At 38.1% G+C, this 22,640-nt stretch overlaps 1 protein-coding gene across 5 annotated transcripts in view; it reads right to left on the bottom strand.

Annotated features, from left to right (window-relative positions):
- The window catches only part of LOC131538705 (NACHT, LRR and PYD domains-containing protein 12-like), a 42,893-nt gene that overhangs the window by 16,160 nt on the left and 4,093 nt on the right, over positions 1 to 22,640 (bottom strand). For 3 of the 5 annotated variants that reach the window (XR_009270644.1, XR_009270646.1, XR_009270645.1), the window contains 7 exons: positions 13,597 to 15,447; positions 9,643 to 9,813; positions 9,162 to 9,335; positions 8,866 to 9,039; positions 7,793 to 7,966; positions 7,665 to 7,711; positions 3,942 to 6,177 (listed from right to left, as the gene is read on the bottom strand). Coding sequence is in view for 2 of the 5 variants with exons in the window: in XM_058772746.1 (XP_058628729.1) it covers positions 5,645 to 6,177; positions 7,665 to 7,711; positions 7,793 to 7,966; positions 8,866 to 9,039; positions 9,162 to 9,335; positions 9,643 to 9,813; positions 13,597 to 15,447 (3,124 nt within the window). In the remaining 3 variants the exon portion in view is untranslated. Of the gene's footprint in view, positions 1 to 3,224; positions 6,178 to 7,664; positions 7,712 to 7,792; positions 7,967 to 8,436; positions 8,774 to 8,865; positions 9,040 to 9,161; positions 9,336 to 9,642; positions 9,814 to 13,596; positions 15,448 to 22,640 lie in introns of those variants that run through there. The other 2 variants (XM_058772746.1, XM_058772747.1) reach the window with 2 other exon arrangements.

A 22,640-nucleotide genomic window follows, 5' to 3' on the forward strand; every position in this document is an offset into this window, starting at 1 on the left:
TTGTCCCCCCAAGGTTTCTATAAATATTGCAATATATTGATATTGTGAATTTTTTTGGCCACAATAACCGTGGTGTGAAAAATCTAATATCGTGACAGCCCTATTATAGATTATATAATAGGAAACTTGGAAAACAGACCCGTAGCAGAACTGGATTTCTTCATTATCTATCAGAGCTATCAGAGTATGAATATCAGCTGGGGCAGTGAGGGTGAGAAGTAGGGCTGGGTGAAATTTTATTGTATACAGATGATATAATCACAATTACCCTGATGTAATTTCCAACAGTCGAAGACGATTATCAAAAATAATGGGAAAAAAATTTCATGAAGAAATGCTGGTAGTGCTGTCTATAAGACATGTCGTTAATGCTTCAGATTACAGCCCGCAATTTATAGTGTACCTATACAGTACCTCCATGTAGGTATAAGGGAAAAATATACTAAGTCTGGGGAATAAAGGGGTAACAACCTGGAAAATTACAATTCATTTATACTGTAAGTATTTTGAAACTAAGGGGTACCTATTCTAATATTACGTGGTATGTATGACCTACTATGCTAAACAACAATCTTACATTTGGGAGTGATTTAGCAAGAAGACACACTTTTTAATAATATATTGGTATTATAGGCCTAATTTTTTTTTTGTTGTTGACGTTTTTGCCTATTTATAAGGCTAGGACAGTATATGTTAGGAAGCAAAGTGGGAGAGAGAGAGAGAGAGAGATGGGGAATGGGATCGGGAAAGGTCCAAGAGCCATGACTCAAACTCAGGATGCCCGAAGCGCAAAGGTGCTATATGTCAGTGCGCTGCCCACGAGGCTATTAGTGCTGACAGGCTTAAGTATTTTTTCAATGCAATCCATGTAGTTACAGGGTAAGTAGCTACAACAAATTGCTCCAAAACAATGTTTTTAGTACAGTAGGTCATACATATACATACCAGTTTAAAAAATAATAAACATGGTGGACTGTTTTATTAAATCAAATATTGCTTGAAAATTACTATACTGCTGGGTTTAAATTAACCCAAAATTTGTTTTTAAATTAAAATAATACACAATATGACAACAGTAACAGTAAAATTACACCATAAATTGAAAAAAAAAAAAAAAGCAAATTAAAAACCATAGGCCTACATAATTCAGAAAAAAGCAAAGCAACTCAATACTTATGAACTTTTCAAAATAAATTTGGTTTAACTGTATAAGCTGTATATTGAATAGCTTATGTTAAGAACAAATTTAGGATTTTGTTTATGTTTTTCACCCACTGACAAATAAACTACCACTATGGCCAAACCATCATGCCCAGAAACACACAGACTGAAAGCCTGTAATAAACACAGAAAATGCCTAGCAAATCTACAGGATTTTACCATCTTTGATTTTACCGTTTTGATCCACAGTCCTCAAGCACCATTTTGACTTCTCCACCACTTTCTACACCATTTGACTTCTCCACCACTTGATGTTGTGAGAAAGTACTCAGACAAAACACTCCCGTTTTAAAAGAACACACCTTCAAAATGATCTCTCCTCTTGACTTTAGTTTTCTTCTATTTTCCACACAATTTCTGTCATTAGCATTATTAAAAGGTACGCAGTGTATGTTCTTGCAAATGTAATCGATGTTTAGAATATATACTCTGTAATATTAGAATAGGTATCCCTTGGTTTCAATATACTTGCAGTATAAATAATTAGTAATTTTACAGGTTAAGTTACCTCTTTAGATTGTTCCTTTATACCTACATGGAGGTAATATATGGTTACTATTATTATGCTGTAATTTCAGTTTACTTGCACTGTAAATTGCAGGCTGTAATCTAAAGCATTACCAAATCTCTGCACTTCCTTTATAGTAATCCCATGGATGTAAATGTTCCCATTTTCTTTCAGAATTCTTGACGTAATACTATCCCACCCAAATATCAAGAACGTTTGGGCCAGATATGGCTGATAGCTGTCACATTTGGCCTAGGTATGGCATGGCTGAGCACATATGGGCCAAACTTTCCCATATGTTTTGCCATAGCTTTAGAATTGGAGGGAATTTTCTTTTGGATGACAATTTGTTTTGAGGCACAGTATATGGTCCAGATGACAGCACACAAATGAGAGCCATATATGGCTTGGCTATGGCACACCATGGAATGTGTAAACTTATGGTTAACATTTGGCTTTTATTTGGAAAAACCCATAAACTGCTATAGTCATGTGTGGCAGGTTAATGGCAGTCCACATCTCAGCCCATTCAACAATGCTATTGGTTGCTTTGTGTTTTCCCTTATTGCTATTGGTGGATTACTGAAATTTTGAAAATGTATTCGTTATTTCCCGCTCTGCATCCTCTTTCAACTGCCGTTAAAAAAGAAGATGATGAAAAAGCTCCCTATTTACAACAACAGCCTTTGCCCAGACACATATTATTAAGTTTTGGTGTTTTAAATGTTTTCTAGGGGTGTAATGGTACACCTATTCGTACAGAAAATTGTACAGAACAAATACAGTGTCATTTTAACCACTGCACTGTTTCAGTTCATATCCGTGAATAAATCCTCACTATACATTATTACTAGGCTATACATTACATCCTGTAATCGCAAGGTTTGGGTTTTGTTCTTTTCGATAAGAAACAAAGTCTCATCTTTAAAATTATGTCTATTTTATCAGGAAATTGAATCCATAAATGCTGTTTTGACGCTCTTTGATGTGGCGTAACAGACTGCTGCATGCGGAAGCACGGAGAGTGCGTGAACGCGATCATCCCTTCCCTTTATTTCTCTTTTCTGCTAGTTACAACCAGTTATAATGCAAAAGAAATACGCTCATGTCACTTAAAGAGTTACTCCATCCCAAAATGAAAATTGTCAATAATCACTTACTCCCATGTCGTTCCAAACCTGTAAAAGCTTTGTTCGTCTTCGGAAAACACAAATTAAGATATTTTAGATAAAAACCAGGAGGCTTGTGACTGTCCCATCGACTGCCAAGTAATTAACACTGTCAAGGCACAGAAAAGTATGAAAAGCATGGTCAGAATAGTCCATCTGCCATCAGTGGTTCAATCTGAATCTTATGATGTGACGAGAATACTTTCTGTACGCAAAGAAAATAAAAATAATGACTTTTTCAACAATTCGTCTCCTCCTGGTCTCTCCGCGTCACTGTAGCACCATTTTAGAGATTATCCACTGAACGCAAACTGCGTACGCTGTTCTGTATCAGCTGCAACACAAGGATGCGCTATTATACGTGTATTTACGCTTTGATCTGAACTAAAATAAATCAGTGAAAAATCCCCTGTGATGTTTGTACTGGCTACTGTATACAGGCCACCATACAGACTTTATTAAAGAATTTGCTGATCTTCTATCGGAGTCAGTGCTGGCTGCAGATAAAGTCCTAATTGTTGGTGATTTTAATACCCATGTTGATAATGAAAAACATTTCATTTTTCAACAACAGTCGGGATCAGCATTTATAGACATTCTAAACTCTATTGGTGTTTAACAACACGTGTCAGGACCTACTCATTGTCGAAATCATACTCTAGATTTAATACTGTCACATGGAATTGATGTCAGTGGCATTGAAATTTTGCAGCAGAGCAAAGATATCTCAGATCATTATCTAGTCTCCTATATATTCCATATAGCTAAAGCTGTAACGCCAATTCCTTGTTACAAATATGGTAGAACCAACACTTCTACCACAAAAGACTGCTTTATAAATAATCTTCCTGACTTCTCATATCCAATAGCTCAGAATAACTTGATGTAACAGAAACTATGGACTCTCTCTTTTCTTGCACTTTATCAACGGTTGCTCCTTTACGCTTAAGGAAGATTAACAGACTTGAGGTAGCAGATCAAGATGAACAGAGGCAGGTGAGTATCAAACACTGTGTTTAGTTCTCGAGTTCTTAGCTATTTACTGATATACGGTTTCATTGCCGGATCGCTGGTGATCGGGTGTCCAGGGATGGGGGAGATCAACGTTGGAGAATCATCTGGAGATCTAAAGGTAAGTATACACACAGGAGTCAGATACCATTCTAGATGAGTGATTAAGTGAAGTGTGTTCTTAAAGGTGGCTTGATTGGAGGCAGCAGGTGCAGGTGATCAGAATTCAGGTGAGTGTGATCTGGTGTGAGTGGTGGCTGATGACTGTGGTGACAGTGGAGGCTGTGACTGCGTGAATTCACTGACATTTATCAATTGTACAATTTTTTTTTTTCCTGCTCAGGATAATAGTGTTTTAATTGTCTATTATTGCTTTGTTTTTAGTAGATATTTTTAAGCAAAAGTAACTTTGATCATTCAAAGCCTTCTGCCATACATAAGATATATCTCAATAGAAAAATGATATTAGATTAAACACATGATCTGACATCTTAATATAAATAATAAAACCCTGAACACCCATACAGTATCTCTGATCATTCATTATATCTTACATAATTTAATCTGCCATACATAAGCTACCTAATGTAAAAACAATAATAGCCTGTTATACATATTATCTTATATATTTAATATTCATATCCAACTGGGCTCAGCTGATGAAATATATTTTAAAAAATGTATAGAAATGTCCTCCGTCACACTGCTTTGGCTCTCGGGGCCCAATAACCTTATCTTTGATTACTATTTTGTCCTTTTAAAAAGTACTACTGCTGCCCAGACAGAAAGATAATTAAATGAACACATGCAGATATCAGCTTTACTTTGGCCTGTTGTTTACTCAAAGATATCGGAGTGAGAGCTGAGGCTCCTGTCATATAAAGCTGTTGTGCTCGTGGAGACCTAATAAAGCAGAAAAGACAATCATTTCAGAAGAAGAGATACTGATGAAGATTTTCTAGTGATCAAGCAGCAGATTGAAGCTCTGAAGCTTCTGAAAGACTGGAATTACAGCGAGATCAACGGTGTTTAGCAGCGATACTGTGAGTGTTTGTACAGAATTCATTTAGTGAACTGAGTGTTAAATCAGCGCAGACAGAATAATAAAGCAGACGATCAGGAGACGGATTCATTCGGAGTCAATTCAGCCTCTGTGTTTCATTCTGCTGATGTCAATCACATTCATACGGTCACCAGTTCACATCAGAGATTTAGAAACAAAGACCGACTTCGACCGGTGCTGCAGCTGCCTTACGAGCACATGTGCCATCAAAGTACCGCGAGAGCAAAACGAGACCAGCCGAAAGTCTCCGACTTGACATCTCCACTTTTAATTCCTTCCCAACTGCAAGCGACTACTCAGTGACAGGCTAGTATAGTTCATCTCAAACAAGCCTAATGGCAACATGAGGTCTACTTACAGCAAACACCAAGGGTCACATGACAAGAATCAACCAATGAGCAAACAAAATTGAGAACCACATGACAGGACAATAACCAATGAGTAACAAGACATAACTAGAACAACCAATCACAACATGACAAATACACAAGGAAGAAATACATGAGGGCAAGGGAAGCATGACACGAATCAAATGGCATGAATCAAATTACAAAATAAAAGATATGAAAACAAGAACATGAAACAAACCCCAAAACCAGGCATGACACATGATGTGAGATTTGATGAGTTTGTGTGCATGTGAACATCAGAAAGAGGATTTACAGAGTCTCTCTATCGTTTAATATCACACAGAGACACTGAGCAATCAGGATAAAGTCTAAACCCAGCACAGATGGGTTCAGTGAATGTGGTCTTGAATGTGTGTAAGTGTGTGAGTGTGTGTGTGTCAGAGACGTTGTAGAATGACAGAGAGCCAGTCGATACATCCACATACACTCCTGCTCTATTAGAGGATGAACGGATGGCCGATATATCAGTTCTGTTATTATTGTGAAGGACAGTCAATCTGTTACCAGAACAGGTCAGACTCCAGGATTTGTCACTGAATCCAAATTCACTCCATCCTTTCCTGCTGATTCCTTTATATGACACTGATATTTCAGCCTTATCTCCGCTCCATTCAGCCTCCCAGTAACAGCGTCCAGTCAGACTCTCAACACACAGAACCTGAGGAACCTCAACAAATCTCTCTGGATGATCAGGATACGGCTGATCCTCAAACACACGTGTGAGCTTCCTGTTCTCATCAGACAGAATGAGTTGAGTGTTTGCTGTGTTTGGATCCAGTGTGAGATCACAGGCATCTGAACACAAGAAGAGAGAAACATCAATAACAACACAACAGTGAAGATGTCTGTGTGTGTTTACAGCTTTGACTAGATTTGCAAAGTCTGAAATGTCCTCACTATTAAGTACTGATTTCTCCAATTGGCCTGTTGGAGATTGCTTCCTGTTCCTGCCTGCCGTGCTGCTGTTTGTATCTCGGTGTGGCTTTGTTTATCTGAAGAAATCTCTATCTTACTCTATCTGTTGTTTAAATCGCTGAAGTATAATTTAATTCTCACCATATTTCTGATTTAAGACTAATTTGACATCATCCACCTTTAATCTCTTAATCTAAACCGCGAGCGCTGCGTGTAGCATCGTGTTAGCATTCCGTTAGCCTGTTAGCTTGTCAAGCGCATCTCCATTCACGTTTTCTACCACTTCTCCTGACAGACAGAACACATTAGAGAGAGAGACAATTAATATTCAGTGCAAAAAACATTTGTTGTGCTGAAATATCCATTGTTGAACGTTAAATTTAGGTTTAAAAGACAACATGTAGTGCACGTATTTCATGAGAGTAGGAACTGTAAGGGATAACAGCATGTCTGAATATAAATGCCAGACGCTTCATCTTTTATAGGATAAAGAAATGACAGTAACTGTGATCAAAGTGAACGCATGTGTTCCTGCAGAACATTCTCACCTGTTGGTTAACACTAAGTTTGTTTTATTTGTCTTTATTATCTGTATTATTCTTTACATTTTTTAATGTAGAGAGTTAATTAAACTATGTTCACTATATACAGTGCTTAACAAATTTATTAAAACAAATTCATGTAAAGTTTTTAACAAATAATGTAAGGTTTGTGCCACTGCTGCTCCAAACTAACAGTATTGGTGATTACCAAAATATTTTTTTAGCTTTCTGTATTGGTTAGTCCTCCAATATGCATAAGCTCTTTAGTAATAGTAGTAGGCTATTTCTAATACTATAATATAATTATTGCTGTTATCTATGAAAGAAAGGCAGAAAAATAGTCAAGCGCTTTAGTGTTTTTTCTTCAGATACCCAATTACAGGTCAAAAGGTACATAAATGTACCTGTGTGTGTGTGTGTGTACTTTGGATGTGTTAACTGCAGAGCACAAATTCCGGGTATTGGTCACTATACTTGGCCGTATGTCACGTCACTTTCACTTTAAATGCAAGCAAGAATGTTGTTTGAAAGGCATAGGAGGCCATTTTTGATATGTGAATACATACTATTTAGTTGTTTCAGTTTGTTATTTGCCCAATAAATGACAATAACATTTTTAGATTTAAACCATTTTTTTTGACCGATTCCTAAAATATTTTTCTCTTTATTATGACAAGTGGTCTAATAAATTGTTAAGCACTGTATGTTTTCATAGCATTCATTTGGCACGTTTGAATTATTTTTGATTAATCGAAAAATAATCGGCCAACTAATCGATTATCAAAATAATCGTTAGTTGCAGCCTTAGTGTGTTTGTAGACCTACACTTTCGCAGTCCTGCTGTCATCATGATCTCTCCTCCATGATCCACACTATAAACACACAAACACACATTAATGTAGATCTGCATCATTCACACACATTCAGTATGTCAGTATTAGTGTTTGACGTACTTAAATATCTGCAGTTTATAGTTTGGATCCTGCAATTTGTGTTTGAGCAGCAGGACTCCTGATTGTCCTGGGTGATTGTAGCTCAGATCCAGCTCTCTCAGATGTGAGGGGTTTGAACTCAGAGCTGAAGACAAATAACCACAGCCTTCCTCTGACACCATACAGCCAGACAACCTACAAACACACACAGACATATCATCTACAGACACACAGTCAGATCATCTACAGACACACAGTCATATCATCTACAGACACACACACACACACACACACACACACACACAGTCAGATCATCTACAGACACAGTCAGATCATCTACAGATACACAGACAGATCATCTACAGACACACAGACAGATCATCTACAGACACACACACACACAGTCAGATCATCTACAGACACACACACACACACACACACACACACACACACACAGTCAGATCATCTACAGACACACACAGTCAGATCATCTACAGACACACAGTCAGATCATCTACAGACACACAGTCAGATCATCTACAGACACACACACACACACACACAGTCAGATCATCTACAGACACACACAGTCAGATCATCTACAGACACACACAGTCAGATCATCTACAGACACACAGTCAGATCATCTACAGACACACACACACACACACACACACACACACACAGTCAGATCATCTACAGACACACAGTCAGATCATCTACAGACACACATAGACAGATCATCTACAAATACAGTCAGATCATCTACAGACACACACAGACAGATCTACAGACACACACAGTCAGATCATCTACAGACACAGTCAAATCATCTAGAAACACAGTCAGATCATCTACAGCCACACACAGACAGATCATCTACAGCCACACACAGACAGATCATCTACAGACTCACACACAGTCAAATCATCTACAAACACAGTCAGATCATCTACAGACAAACACATACAGTCAGATCATCTACAGACACAGTCAGATCATCTACAGACAAACACATACAGTCAGATCATCTACAGACATCATTATGACCAGCTGACTGTAAATTATTAAATACAAAAATAGTTCTTAAGTACTTCAGTATCTGTAGTTGACAGTTTGTACTCTTCAGTCCATCAGAAATAATCTTTACACCAGAGTCCTGCAGGTCATTGTTACTCAGATCCAGCTCTCTCTGGACAGAGTTTGAGGATTGTAGAGCTGATGACAAACTCTCACAACACTGAGCAGTGAGATTACAACCAGCAAGCCTGAAAGAGAGCAGAACACAAACATCAACAGTTGAAACATCTATAGACACACAGTCAGATCATCTACAGACACACACTGTAATCGGCTGACTGTAAATGATCTCTTATATGCTCTTAAATACCTCAGTAACTGCAGCTGACAGTTTGTACTCTTCAGTCCATCAGAAATAATCTTTACACCAGAGTCCTGCAGGTCATTGTTACTCAGATCCAGCTCTCTCAGGACAGAGTTTGAGGATTGTAGAGCTGATGACAAACTCTCACAACACTGAGCAGTGAGATTACAGACAGCAAGCCTGAAAGAGAGCAGAACACACACATCAACAATCAGATCATCTACAGACACACACACAGAGAGATCATCTACAAACACACACAGATCATCTCCAGAGACAGAGAGATCATCTACAAACGCATATTCAGATCATCTACAGACACACACAGTCAGATCACAGTAATTTTACTTCTGCATCTGAAAACCGCCAAAACCGGAAGTGATGCATCAAAAGGGAGAGCGGTCCATTTAAACCATAGGTAAACAATGGATCGCGATGACAGTTCGGACGCTGTGGAAATTTAAATGTTTATTTACACTTTAAATACCTCAGTATCTGCAGCTGATGGTTTGGACTCAGTCCATCAGAAATCAACTTCACACCAGAGTCCTGCAGATGATTGTTACTCAGATCCAGCTCTCTCAGGACACAGTTTGAGGATTGTAGAGCTGAAGACACAATTTCACAATGCTGATCTGAGAGATCACAGTCAGAAAATCTGGAAGAGATTAAATAAAATTTAAGAAATAGCAAAACAATATAGACATGTACAGAGCGTTGCCAGTTTTCCTTTATTTGGTGCTTCAGTAACTTGCTATGCTTTATTTTGCTTTATTAACTTTATTCAATGTCACAGCCATTCAAGATCAAATGAGATGTGATGAATAAATGCTTGATGTGTAGTTTAAGCTTCACAGTAACAGACAGAGTCACGTATGTGGAAATCAAATCCTTTAAAAAATTAGGTTAATGAAATAAAAGAGCCCTGAATGAGTGCATGTTGGGAAAAAACTATTGAATTTAATTTTCTGTCAGCTGTGGCTCCATGGTTTCAACTCAATTTTATGAGGTGACGCAAGTGCTTTTTGAAAAAACAAAAACAATTTACCACTGTATTTATGAAAATACAAATGTTTGATATTTACATTTAATAATTCTGCTAATAATATGTTATGCTTTTCAACGTCACAAACATACTTTGTTATTCGCAGTGTTGGATAAAGTACCTGAAAGCCACACTTAAGTAAAACTACAGATATCTTACCAGAAATTGACTTTGGTAGAAGTTGAAGTCACCGTCTAGAATATTACTTAAGTAAAATTTTTAAAGTATGTGATATTTATTGTACTTAATTATGAAAAGTATTTTTAAAATATTAAACATACTTAAGTACTGAAAGTAAAAAAACGGGTAAATGCAAAATGGAAAAGGAGTAAATAAATATTTTTTTCCCCCCATTATTTAATTTAAAAAATGAATAAATAAAACATGGCCACAATTTAGCTAAAACAATGGAACTAAAAAGAAGGAAAGGATTAATGAAACATCCTCATGTTTAAACTCAGTACTTCTCTCATTATAATCAACACGTGATGTAAATAAGAGATTGATTGTGCAGTGTAGCGCTTCACTGATTATTACAGAAGTTTGTGAGATCGTGATGAACTGAAGTGAGTTTTAGCTTTTTAGTGATTATAAAGGGAGCACTGTTTGTGTGCTTTCTAGGCTCGATATAATCCATTAGGAATATGTATAAAATGGCCAAATACACACTGCAGAGTTTCAGGAATTACAACTGCAGGATTCACTCTAGATATTGCAATGATTGACACAGTGATAACCATAGCAATGGACGGGACAAAAATATCATCTGTCTAAACAGATGTGCGTTAAGGCTAGAGCAGCTCATTAATTTAATTCTGGAAGCGGCTCTGATCTGCAGTTAGAAACATTCATCAGCATCAGACACTCTCCATATGACAGAGCTGTGATTCACAGCTTTGTATTTCCAGCCCCACAATGAAGCTTATGGCTACTGAACTGCCCCCCGATAACTAAACACTCCGACTGGAATCACATAAACGTACATTCAGTCACACTGCTGGAGAATACACTGTGTTACTCAGTGTAAAATGGACATGCTTTATCTAAAAGAAGAACAATTATGGTGTAACATAAATTCAGCGGCGTTCTCGAGACTTTGGTGGCTGTCCGAGACGCACCTGTCTTGCACGAGGAGATTGCTGTCCTCCTGGCAAAGGATGCAATCGAGCCGGTCCCTCCAACCGAGATGAAGCAGGGGTTTTACAACCCTTACTTCATCGTACCCAAGAAAGTCGGTGGCCTCTGGCCGATCCTGGATCTGCGAGTCTTGAATCGGGCCCTGCACTAGCTTCCAATTCAAGATGTTGACGCAGAAGCGCGTCATCAGATGCATCCAACCCCAGGATTGGTTTGTGGCGGTCGACCTGAAAGATGCTTACTGCCATGTCTCAATTCTCCCTCGACACAGACCGTCGGTTTGCGTTTGAGGGTCGGGCATGGCAGTACAGGGTCCTCCGATCAGGTGGTGAACCTGCAAGCACTGCCCTCGGAGGAGGCAGATCCAGCCTTGGCGTTGCTGTGTCCTGTAAAAGCGCTGCGCAAATACGTGGACTGCCATCACCTTGACGTACCAATCCCAAGGCGAGCCGTGCCCCCTGGGGGTGAGGCTCTCTCCACACGGAGTGTTGCCTTCACTTTTGTGTTGTGTGCGGCACCTCTCTGGCAGACATCTGTAGAGCTGCGGGCTGGGCAACATCGAACACCTCGAGATTTTACAGTCTCCGCGTTGAGCCAGTTTCTTCCTGTGTGTTGGGTAACAGGTAATTGGCGGGAAGAGCTGGCCGGTGTCACGCTTGCTGCACCATTCCCCCTCACCCGGGGATGCGAGCGCCTTTTTCCTCTGTCAGTAAGTTCCCTGGACGGCGAACCCGGGGAGTTCCTCCAGCACCCCCGGCAGTCAGACTGGGTGGAGCAGTCTGACGCCAGGCCCAGTATTGGTGTTAGCTTGCCCAGGTCTCTGGTCAGCCCCTTTACTGGGCTAGGTGTCCATATGGCTTGATTCCCTTCTTGCAATCCCATATGTGTATTCTTCCACGGTAAGAGTTCCCTCTCAGTAAACCCGTGTCTTTCCTTAGACAGAGCACTCTGTCAGGCCCTGCTGGCAGCCGCTCCTCTCTACTCCTAGGTAGGACCTGCCTCAGAGGCCCATTCCATGTGTAGTACTGACCCAGGCCTGGGTCATTCCATATCAGTGTCTCCACATGTCACCTCCCGTTGGGCAGGATGTGGCCTCTGTGGCGCCCTTCTCCAGAAGGCTCGCTTCCCTGTCGTTACTGCTAAGCTGTAACAACAGATAGGAAAGATTTGAAGCAATCTTTCTTTTAAGGTCGAAATCCCTTCTAATTTCTGTGGTGAAAGGAACAGCGGCTTGGCTATCACCAGCAGCGATGTACTCACCTTTGGTCCCTGCGGGTACCAAGGTCAGCGAATTTGCACTGGGGCGATGGGAAGGTTATGACATTTGCATGGCATTTGTTTGTCACACGGTTGCTTGTCAACATTTGCTATGCCATAAGGTTGTGAAGGGGTTCAGGTTGTGGCGCTTTCCATGGACCTCATAATGTTGTCACTCGACATAACTCGTAGTGACCGATAGGGAACAGATAGGGAACGTCTCGGTTACGTATGTAACCCTCGTTCCCTGATGGAGGGAACGGAGATGTTATGTCCCCTTGCCACAACCTCAAACCATCGCTGGCGGCCAGGGACAAGTTCTCGGCTTCTCAGCGTAAACCCTGAAGAGTGGATGCACCTGTCGCCTATTTATACCCGTGTGCACGGGGAGTCGCTCAGGTATGCGAAATCCACTAGCCAATATTCATTGGTGTTTTCTCTTAAAGTCAGAGATGATTGGGGCTCCCAAGTGAATCCCCATAATGTTGTAACTCGACATATCGTCTACGTTCCCGCCATCAGTGAACGAGGGTTACATACGTAACCGAGACGTTCTAGCTACTTTAAATTGAAAGCAGTTGGCAGCGCTGCTGCAGTCACTGTAATAGTTCACTGTAGCAGCAGGAACATTAAGCTTTTATGATGAATAATTAGTGAAGATTAAAGGTTATAATGATATTATTATTATTGATATTGATATTACCAGTAATGTATGTCATTATTTTATCTTCATTCACAAGTGAAAATGTCTGAATTCCACCTTTACTGATCAATGGAGTCGACCGTCCCTTTGCTCCACCTGCTGGTGATTTAATGAACGAGTTTCACATGTGACTGGTTTGTGTTTACCGCTGCGCTAAGACATTTTACTCAACTATCTACTGTATTAAAAGGCGTGTCGTGACCCCTTTAAAATTCTGGCCTGTTATTTAGGAACATTTATTTTAAAGGTGTCAGATTCATTATTAAATATGATATTTTAGTTAATGATTAAACACTCACAGGGCTTTTCTGCAGTTGATCACAGCTGGTATCAGTCTTCTTCTCCCCTCATATGATGTGTTGTATTTCTTGAGGTCCAGCTCATCCAGCGGCTCCTCTGACATCTGAAGAATGTAGGCGATTGTTGAGCTGTGAGCAGGAGATAGTTTCTTCTCTGAGTGTTTGTCTGATTTTACAAACTCCTGAATCTCTCTGGACAGAGTCTGATCTTTCACTTCCAGCAGACAGAGGAACAGATTGATGGACTGACCAGCTGAGAGATGATGATATCTACCTTTGATCTTGGCTTTAATGTCCTGTGTGGTTTCTCTGATGCTCTCTGAGCTGTTCTCTGTGTGTGTCAGTAGATCCTGTAAGAGTCTCTGATTGGACTCCAGTGAGACGCCCAGCAGGAACCGCAGGAACAGATCCAGCTGTCCATTCTTACTCTTAAGGGCTTTTTCTACCGCTGATGACAGTAGATCATACAGAGAGATTTTATCAAAGCTGTAAAATATAAATTCACGCAGTGGCTCCTTGTTCTCTGTTAAATAGCAGTAAAACACATAGAAAGCAGCGAGAAACTCCTGAACGCTCAGATGAATGAAGCTGTAGACTTTCCTCTGATGAATCACAGATTCCTCCTTAAAGATCTCAGTGCAAATCCCAGAATACACTGAGGCGTCAGTGACGTCTATGCCGCTCTCAATCAGGTCCTCCTCATAGAACATCACATTGCCCTTCATCAGCTGTTTGAAAGCCACTTCAGCAAGTTTCATAATCACTTCTCTGTTGGCCCGCAGGAGTTTCTCTGGATCTCTCTCTTCATACTTCTGGTTTCTCATGTTGATCTGAATCAGCAGGAAGTGGATGTACATTTCAGTCAGAGTTTGAGGGATTTCTGCACTCAGATCTTCTTTCAGGATCTTCTGAAGCACAGTGGATGAGATCCAGCAGAAGACGGGGATGTGGCACATGATGTGGAGGCTTCTTGCTCCTCTGATGTGTGAGATGATTCTGCTGGCTTGATGCTGGTCACTGATTCTCTTCCTGAAATATTCCTCCTTCTGGGGCTCATCGAATCCCTGAATTTCAGTCAGATGGTTGATGTATTTGGAGGGGACCTGACTGACTGCTGCTGGTCTGGAGGTGATCCAGATGAGAGCAGAGGGAAGCAGCTCTCCTTTCATGAGCTTTGATATCAACACACTCACTGATGAAGTCTCATTCACATCACAAACTTTCTGATCGTCTGAAAACATCAGTGTGATTCTGCTTTCATCCAGACCATCAAAGATGAACACAACTTTACACTCCTCATAAATCTTTGAGTCCAGATCTTGAAGTTCAGGATGAAAGTCCAGCAGAAGTCTGTGAAGACTGTACTGATGATCTTGGATCAAGTTCAGCTCTCGAAATGGAAGCACAAACATGAAATCTACATCCTGATTGGCTTTTCCCTCGGCCCAGTCCAGAATAAACTTCTGCACAGAGACGGTTTTTCCGATTCCAGCGATGCCTTTAGTAAGAACAGTCTTGATCTGGTCTTTCTCCTCACATCCTGGTTCAGGTGAGGCTTTAAAGATGTCATTGCAGTAGATTGGCGTGTGTTGTGAGTGTTGTGTTCTGGCTATTTTCTCCATCTGTAAAACCTCATGTTCTTCATTCACTCCTTCACTCTCTCCCTCTATGATGTAGAGCTGTGTGTAGATCCTGTTCAGGAGGGTTTCATTCTCCTGGAGTTTCAGTCCCTCAAATAATCTCTCATACTTGTTCTTAATGCTGGTTTTAAGCTGCTCTTTGACTCTCTGTATTTCATCATTCACTGGTTGAGGAGAATCCAGGTCTCCAGTCTGATCATCTCTATTGCTTCTGCAGAAACAACAGAAATAAAAAAGAACAAATTAAATAATAAAGTACATTAAAGTGTTTAAATATATAAAATTAAAATATAAATAATAATGTAAATCAATACATATGGTAATCTTGTATTTTATGTAGAGATGCACCGATCGGCTGGTCAGTCCGATTCCAAGCCAGTCAGTTTTGACGTCATACATACAAACACATCGGGATGTAAATATGTCGTTTCGTGCGAGAATGATTCTGATTTTATTGCTTTCAGTGTAAACGGAGAATGATAATGTATTGATGTCGTGCCAGATGAGTATGAGGCCAAAGTATACTGCGTATATATATATACTCCGCCTGCAGGCATTTATTTGAGACCGCACAGATGGTACGCGTACAACAGCGCATGCGCGAGGTGAATGTTGAGACAGAGCGCAAGTCAAGTAGGTGGTACTGCACATGTGTCGAGCTCGTCCGTCTGCATTCATCTGCGGTTGAGTATACTTACAGACGTGGCTGTGTGCGAGACGGAACAGAATGTGGAAAGTGAAGTATACCTGGGCCTTAAGTGAGTGTGTGTGAGACTCGTGCAGAAATCAAAACAAATGAGCGCAACAGAACACAAAGTAGGCTAACTCACAGAAAGTTATAGATGCATACAGCGGTAGAATAAAATGATTTTTATAATATACGATTTAGGTAAGCAACATTACACGACCAAGATGCTTGCAGTATCAACACGATTGCAATGTGACATTATTATTATTATTGTATAAAATCAGTTATAATAAGAATAATAATAATAATACATTTTATTTGTAATGTGCCTTTCTTAAACTCAAAGCGCTACAACATGTACAAACTACATAATATAAAAAATAGAATCACAGTAGATAATCATAAATTAAAAGCTTTACTAAAAAGATGCATCTTAAGACGTTTCTTAAAACAATCCAAGGAAGCAGCATTCCTAATAAAATCAGGTAATGCGCTCCATAACTTAGGCCCGTTATAAGAAAAAGCCCTCCCCCATGGTTTTTAATTTACAACGAAGCGGATACAAGGAGAGACAACCAGCAGAGCGGAGAGAGCGAGAAGGAGTGGAAAGAGTGACCAAGTCACAGATGTAATCTGGAGCCAACCCATGCACTGCTTTATAGGTTAAAGTCAGAGTTTTAAAATCAATACGTGACTGAACCGATGGGAGCCAATGAATTTGCTGGAGCACTGGGATAATGTGATGGCATGCGGATGTATAAGTCAAAATTCGCACAGCTGAGTTTAGTATATATTGCAATATCTTAACAGAACTTGCTGGTAAACCCACAAAGAGAGAATTACAATAATCGAGCCGTGATGTGGTGAAGGCATGAATAAGCCTCTCAGCATCAGGCCTAGAAAGAAAGGGTCTAATGCGAGCAATGTTACAAAGATGGAAAAAAGCAACTTTAGTTATGTTTTTGAAGTGAGAATTAAAAGTCAGCTGAGCATCAAAAATGATGCCTAAATTGCGCACCTGGGCAGAAGGAGATATCTGAGTATTGTCAACTGAAAGTTTAAAATTACATGGAGTGCCAATTAATAAAATTTCAGTTTTAGAACAATTTAGCTTTAGAAAGTTGTGTATCATCCATGCCTTGATTTCCAGCAAACAGGCAGAAAGAGTCAAAGAGGAAGAAGTGGAATCAGGCTGAGTGCTAATATAAATCTGGGTGTCGTCCGCATAACAATGATAGGCCAGGCCATACTTCTGAATAATCTGCCCAAGAGGCAGCATGTAAACACTAAATAAAACAGGACCCAGAATTGACCCCTGAGGGACACCCTGACACAAAGGCACAGTCTGAGATCTATTAGTTTCCAGGTAGACAAACTGAGAACGTTCTGAAAGATATTTAAACCAGTTCAACACAGTTCCAGATAGACCAATCCATCTATGTAGTCTGTCCAGTAATATGCTGTGACATATTGTATCGAATGCAGCACTAAGATCTAACAGAACCAAAATGCCACAAGCCCGAGAATCGACTATAATGAGAAGGTCATTCAAGACCCTAACTAAAGCAGTCTCCGTGCTGTGTCCAGACCAATCTACTGGAGATTGAAAAGTCTCCAGTAGGCTGTTCGTGTAAAGATGAGTTTGGAGTTGGCTAACAACCACACACTCAAGGACTTTTGCCAGGCTTTTTTAGAACCGGTGTAACTGCTGCCATTTTTAAAGCAGGTGAAACAATCCCTTCACTGAGTGAGGCATTGACAATAGCAGTGATGTGGGGTACAATAACAGACAAACAGTTTTTCAAAACAGTAGTAGGGAAAGAATCCAATATACAAGTAGTTGAATTCATTGACAAAACAAGTTTAGAAATGAAATCAGAATCAACAACCTTGAAACTTGATAAAACATAATCAGAGTCGGAGAATGCAACTCAACAAATTCAGAAGCATGATCACAGGCAATAGAATTATAGATATTCTCAATTTTAGATGAAAAGTAATTGAGAAACGTATTACACTGCTCAGTAGTGGAACAGTTAATGTTACTAGGAGTTTTTTATTTTTTTTTATTCAGATACATTTAACATCACTACACAATATATATATACATATATACAAATACATATATATATATATATATATATATATATAAAATATACATATATATAAAATATACAATAACATACAGACACATAAGACACATGATGCCAATTTCACAATTCACATAAATCAGAAATTACCTAGATTTATAGGATATAAAATCCTGCCTTCAACAGATATTTCTAACTACCTAAAGTCATTTTCACACACGTATAATGATCACTCCTCCAGTCCAAAGAAATTAATAAAAGGTGACCACAATTCCAAGAAAGACCTAATATTCTTCCTAGATACGGCAGCCATCCGTTCCATTACCATGTGCTCTAATAATAAATTTAACCAATGGTTAATATTTAAAGATTGATTAGTTTTCCAATGTTGGAGAATAGCTTTCTTTGCCAGAATCAGGGCAATATAAACTTATTTTACATAATGTGATGCAACATCTATCTCCAAACCTAATCCTAACAAACAGAAAGATGGAATTTTAAATTTTCCACCAATTTTTAAGAGTTAATTTATTTTTGAAACAATTACGTTTTTTAATTGATGTTCCAATAAAAGGTAGATCACTTAATTTAATATACTTACTATCATGTTCTAAATCCATCCATGCCTCAATATCTAAATGATTAGGTATCCACTTATTAAGAAATTGTAACTGATTTGCCAAGTAATACATTAAAAAATTTGGAGCATCTAAGCCCCACTGTGATTAATTTTTTTGTAAAGTGGACAAACTAATTCTAACTTTCTTATTTTTCCAATAAAAACCAGATATAATTGAGTTTAATGATTGGAACCATTTAGAAGGAGGCTCAAATGGGATCATTGAAAATAAGTAATTCATCATTTTGACAGTTGCTATTCGCCCTATTGAGGAAAGAGGTAAAGTATTCCAACATTTTAAATCATTACTAATTTTCGTTAATACCGAAGAAAAATTTAACTGAGCAATTTCTAAAAGATTTGAAGAAATTATTACACCCAAATATTTAATATTATCTGTAACAGTCAATGAGAATAAGGGCTGGGGTGCAAAATTCTGCAAATTTACTGTAACTGGAAGAATTGTTGATTTTGTCCAATTTATAGTGTAGTCAGAGATCTGTGAATATGAAGATATAGTCTTAAAAAGTTACGTTAAGGAGTTAAATGGATCTTGAATATACAGCAATATATCATCTGCATATTAATTTATTTTATGTTCCATATTTCCAATAGATATGCCTTGTATATTTACATTTTGGCGAACTGCTGCTGCCAATGGCTCAATAAAAATAGCGAACAACAAGGGAGATAAAGGACATCCTTGTTTAGTCCCTCTTTGTAATAAGAAACTACGAGACAACTTTCCATTCGTTATTACTGATGCCATAGGTTCATTATAAATAGTCCACTGTATAAACGAATCTCCAAAACCAAATTTTCCCAAAACCGCAAAAAGAAATTTCCAATTAACTTTGTCGAAAGCTTTTTCAACGTCGAGGGACACTATTAATGCCTGTATTTGATTACGTTGAGATACATCAATTATATTAAAAAGTCTTCTTAAATTACCTGAAGAATGACAACCTGTAATAAATCCAGTTTGATCTTTATGAATCCAGACAACACGCAAGAGCTTTAGAAATTATCTTAATATCAGTGTTAATCAAGAATAATGGTCGATAACTAAAAGGCAAAGTTAGATCTTTATCAGGTTTCAATAACAATCTTATTAAAGCCAAATTCGTGTGAGATGGAATCTTACCTTTAGTATTTATTTCTCCAATCATTCTATTAAACAGTGGAGACAATATATCCCAAAAATGTTTTAAAAACTCTGCAGGAAACCCGTCTGGCCCTGGAGCTTTGTTATTTGGAATTTTCAACAGTGCCCTATGCAACTCCGATAAAGTCAATGGCATATCTATATAATCAACTTGTTCTTTTGTGAGACTTGGAAGATTTAATTTATTTAAAAATAATTGGATATCAGTTAATTTTGGATCATTTACAGAGGAATATAAAATCTCATTTATTTCTCCTGGGGATTGTAAATCATTTTCTAAAATACTTTCTTGTTTTTTCTTATGGGAAGAGTATGCAATGATTTTTTCCCCTAATTACTGCTTTTCAAGTTTCCCATAACACAGATGATGATATATCATGGGTATCATTGTCTTTAAGAAAAAAAGTCCCATTCTTTCCTAATATAGGTATCAAACTTAGGATCCTCCAATAATTAAATATTAAAACGCCACACAGAAGGACCTTTAAAATTAAAGTTATCAACCTTTAACTGTAATGAAATAGGTGCATGATCACTAATTATTATAGGATGAATTTTAACGCTAATAATATTCTGAATACTAGAGTTTTTTAACAAATAGTAATCAATTCGTGAAAATAACTTATGTACAGGAGAAAAGAAAGAATATTAATTTGCAGTCCAAATTTTCCATATATTGTTTTACTATAACAGCCTATCGTGAATGCACTCTATCAATCACATTGTTAGAACGATTTAAAGTTGGATTTAACACTACATTAAAATCACCACCAATTAATAAGATTGAATTACTCGATAAACTAGAAATCTGAGAAAACAGTGAGTGAAAAAATTCAGGATAATCTTTATTAGGACCATATAAATTAACGATAGTAAAATTTTATTATAAATTGTTAAAAATATTATAACATATCTACCTTCTATATCAGTAAGTGTATTGTTGATAGTACAAGGTAACTTCTTATGTATTAAGATAGTGATCCCTCTTTGTCTTGAATTAAAAGATGACAAAAAATTTGTAAACTGACCATAATTAATCAAATGATCATCTGAATGTGAGAGATGAGTTTCTTGCAACAAACAAACATCCGAACCCAAATTCAATAAATTATTCAAAATTTTCAATCTCTTCTCCTGTGTGCAAAGACCCCGAACATCCCATGAGACAAAATTAAGTGTGCACATATAACATGATTAACTTTAAATCACCATACATTTAATAGTCATATCTAAATAAGTACAATAATTAAATATCACTATCATTAAATAATCTCTCAGGCCAATTAAAACTAGGTTAACTACATTCCTATTCATTCCAACTTCACATATGCGATTCCATAAGCAGCATGTTTCCATATAACAACAAAACAATACAAAAAACATACATAAACCACAATCGTCAGCAATAAACAAGGGCAATGTGTAGCTTTGAGTTTTTTTTTTTTTAACACCCTTTTGTTCAAGGCAATAGATCAATAAATAGTTTGTCCACACTTAAGTATGCACGTTTGTTGTTCAGTCTTTGCTGTTTCAGTATTGGATATAGTTTTGGAAATTGGTTATTAATCCCGAACTTCGATCGTTTAAGTTTTTTTCCTTTACTTTTTATGATGTCTTTATGCTTAAAGTGCTCCAGTTTGGCAACTATATGACGAGGGCCTTTGTTGGCTAATTTGCCAATTCTGTGCACCCGTTGAAAGGAGATCTTTATCAAGTTTCTTTATCAAGTTTGAGCTTCGAGATCATGAAATGATTCTGGATCATTGAAGGGAGAATTTTCAGGAATTCCAGTGAAGATCAAATTATCTCTCATACTCCTAGATTGTATCTCAAGTAGCGCTTCACCGATTCTTCCATTTTCAGAAGTAAGAGTATCAACTTGTTTAGTAAATGTTGCGACTGAAATCTGCAACGATTTATTTTCAGTTTGAAGTTGTTCAATTTGATCACATGCAAAATTCAAGCTGGATTTAATGTCTTTTATCTCCGAATGCACGTCCTCAAGCAAATCCAACTTCTTATTGATGGACTGTAAGACACTAAACTCTAACCTCTAGGAGGTTTAATAAGATTGCTGACTGCTCTAAACAGGGCTCTTGGATTAGAGACGTCACTGCTAATAACTGTAGAATAGTATACCATTTTTGCAGCTTTGAGAGCATTGTGATATTCAATCTGATGCTGATCAAACATTGATCTATGAACTTAGACCACATTTTTTGTATTTCCGCTCCAACTTCCTACCTTTGGCTTTCATTCGACGTAACTCTGATGTATAACATGGAGATGATCTCTTGAAAGAAACAACACGTTTTTTCAGAGGGGCAATCTCATCCAGAATTGATGTAAAAACAGCGTTATAAGTCACCAATAGTAAGACTAAGATGGTCAATATCACAGATTTTCCTAAAACAGATAACACGCTCTTTCACAGTCTGCAGGGAAGGAGGAATCAGATTGAACGTGAGGAGCTTGTGGTCACTTATACATACATCAGTACATTCAGGTTGTTCAATGATTACTCCTGAAGTGCAAACCAGATCTAATGTGTGACCGTGTTTATGCGTTGGAAAGTTAACATGCTGAGTGAGATTAAAACATTCTAAAATGTCCATAAAGCAATCCATGTTATCAATATGAATGTTTAAATCACCAGTTAAAAGAACAACTGGACAGATTGCACTGGCAAGCGTCAGAAACTTAGTTAGGTTTGGGAGGACGATAAATATTTAACACCAAGACTGGTGAGAGACCATTCAATTTAAATGCCAAGCATTCAAATGATGAAGAACAAGGCAATGAGACTTCAGTTAAAGCAACATCAGATCGATAAATGACAGCA

Source organism: Onychostoma macrolepis, chromosome 04 (genome assembly GCF_012432095.1).
Source record: "Onychostoma macrolepis isolate SWU-2019 chromosome 04, ASM1243209v1, whole genome shotgun sequence".
Lineage (NCBI taxonomy): Eukaryota > Metazoa > Chordata > Actinopteri > Cypriniformes > Cyprinidae > Onychostoma > Onychostoma macrolepis.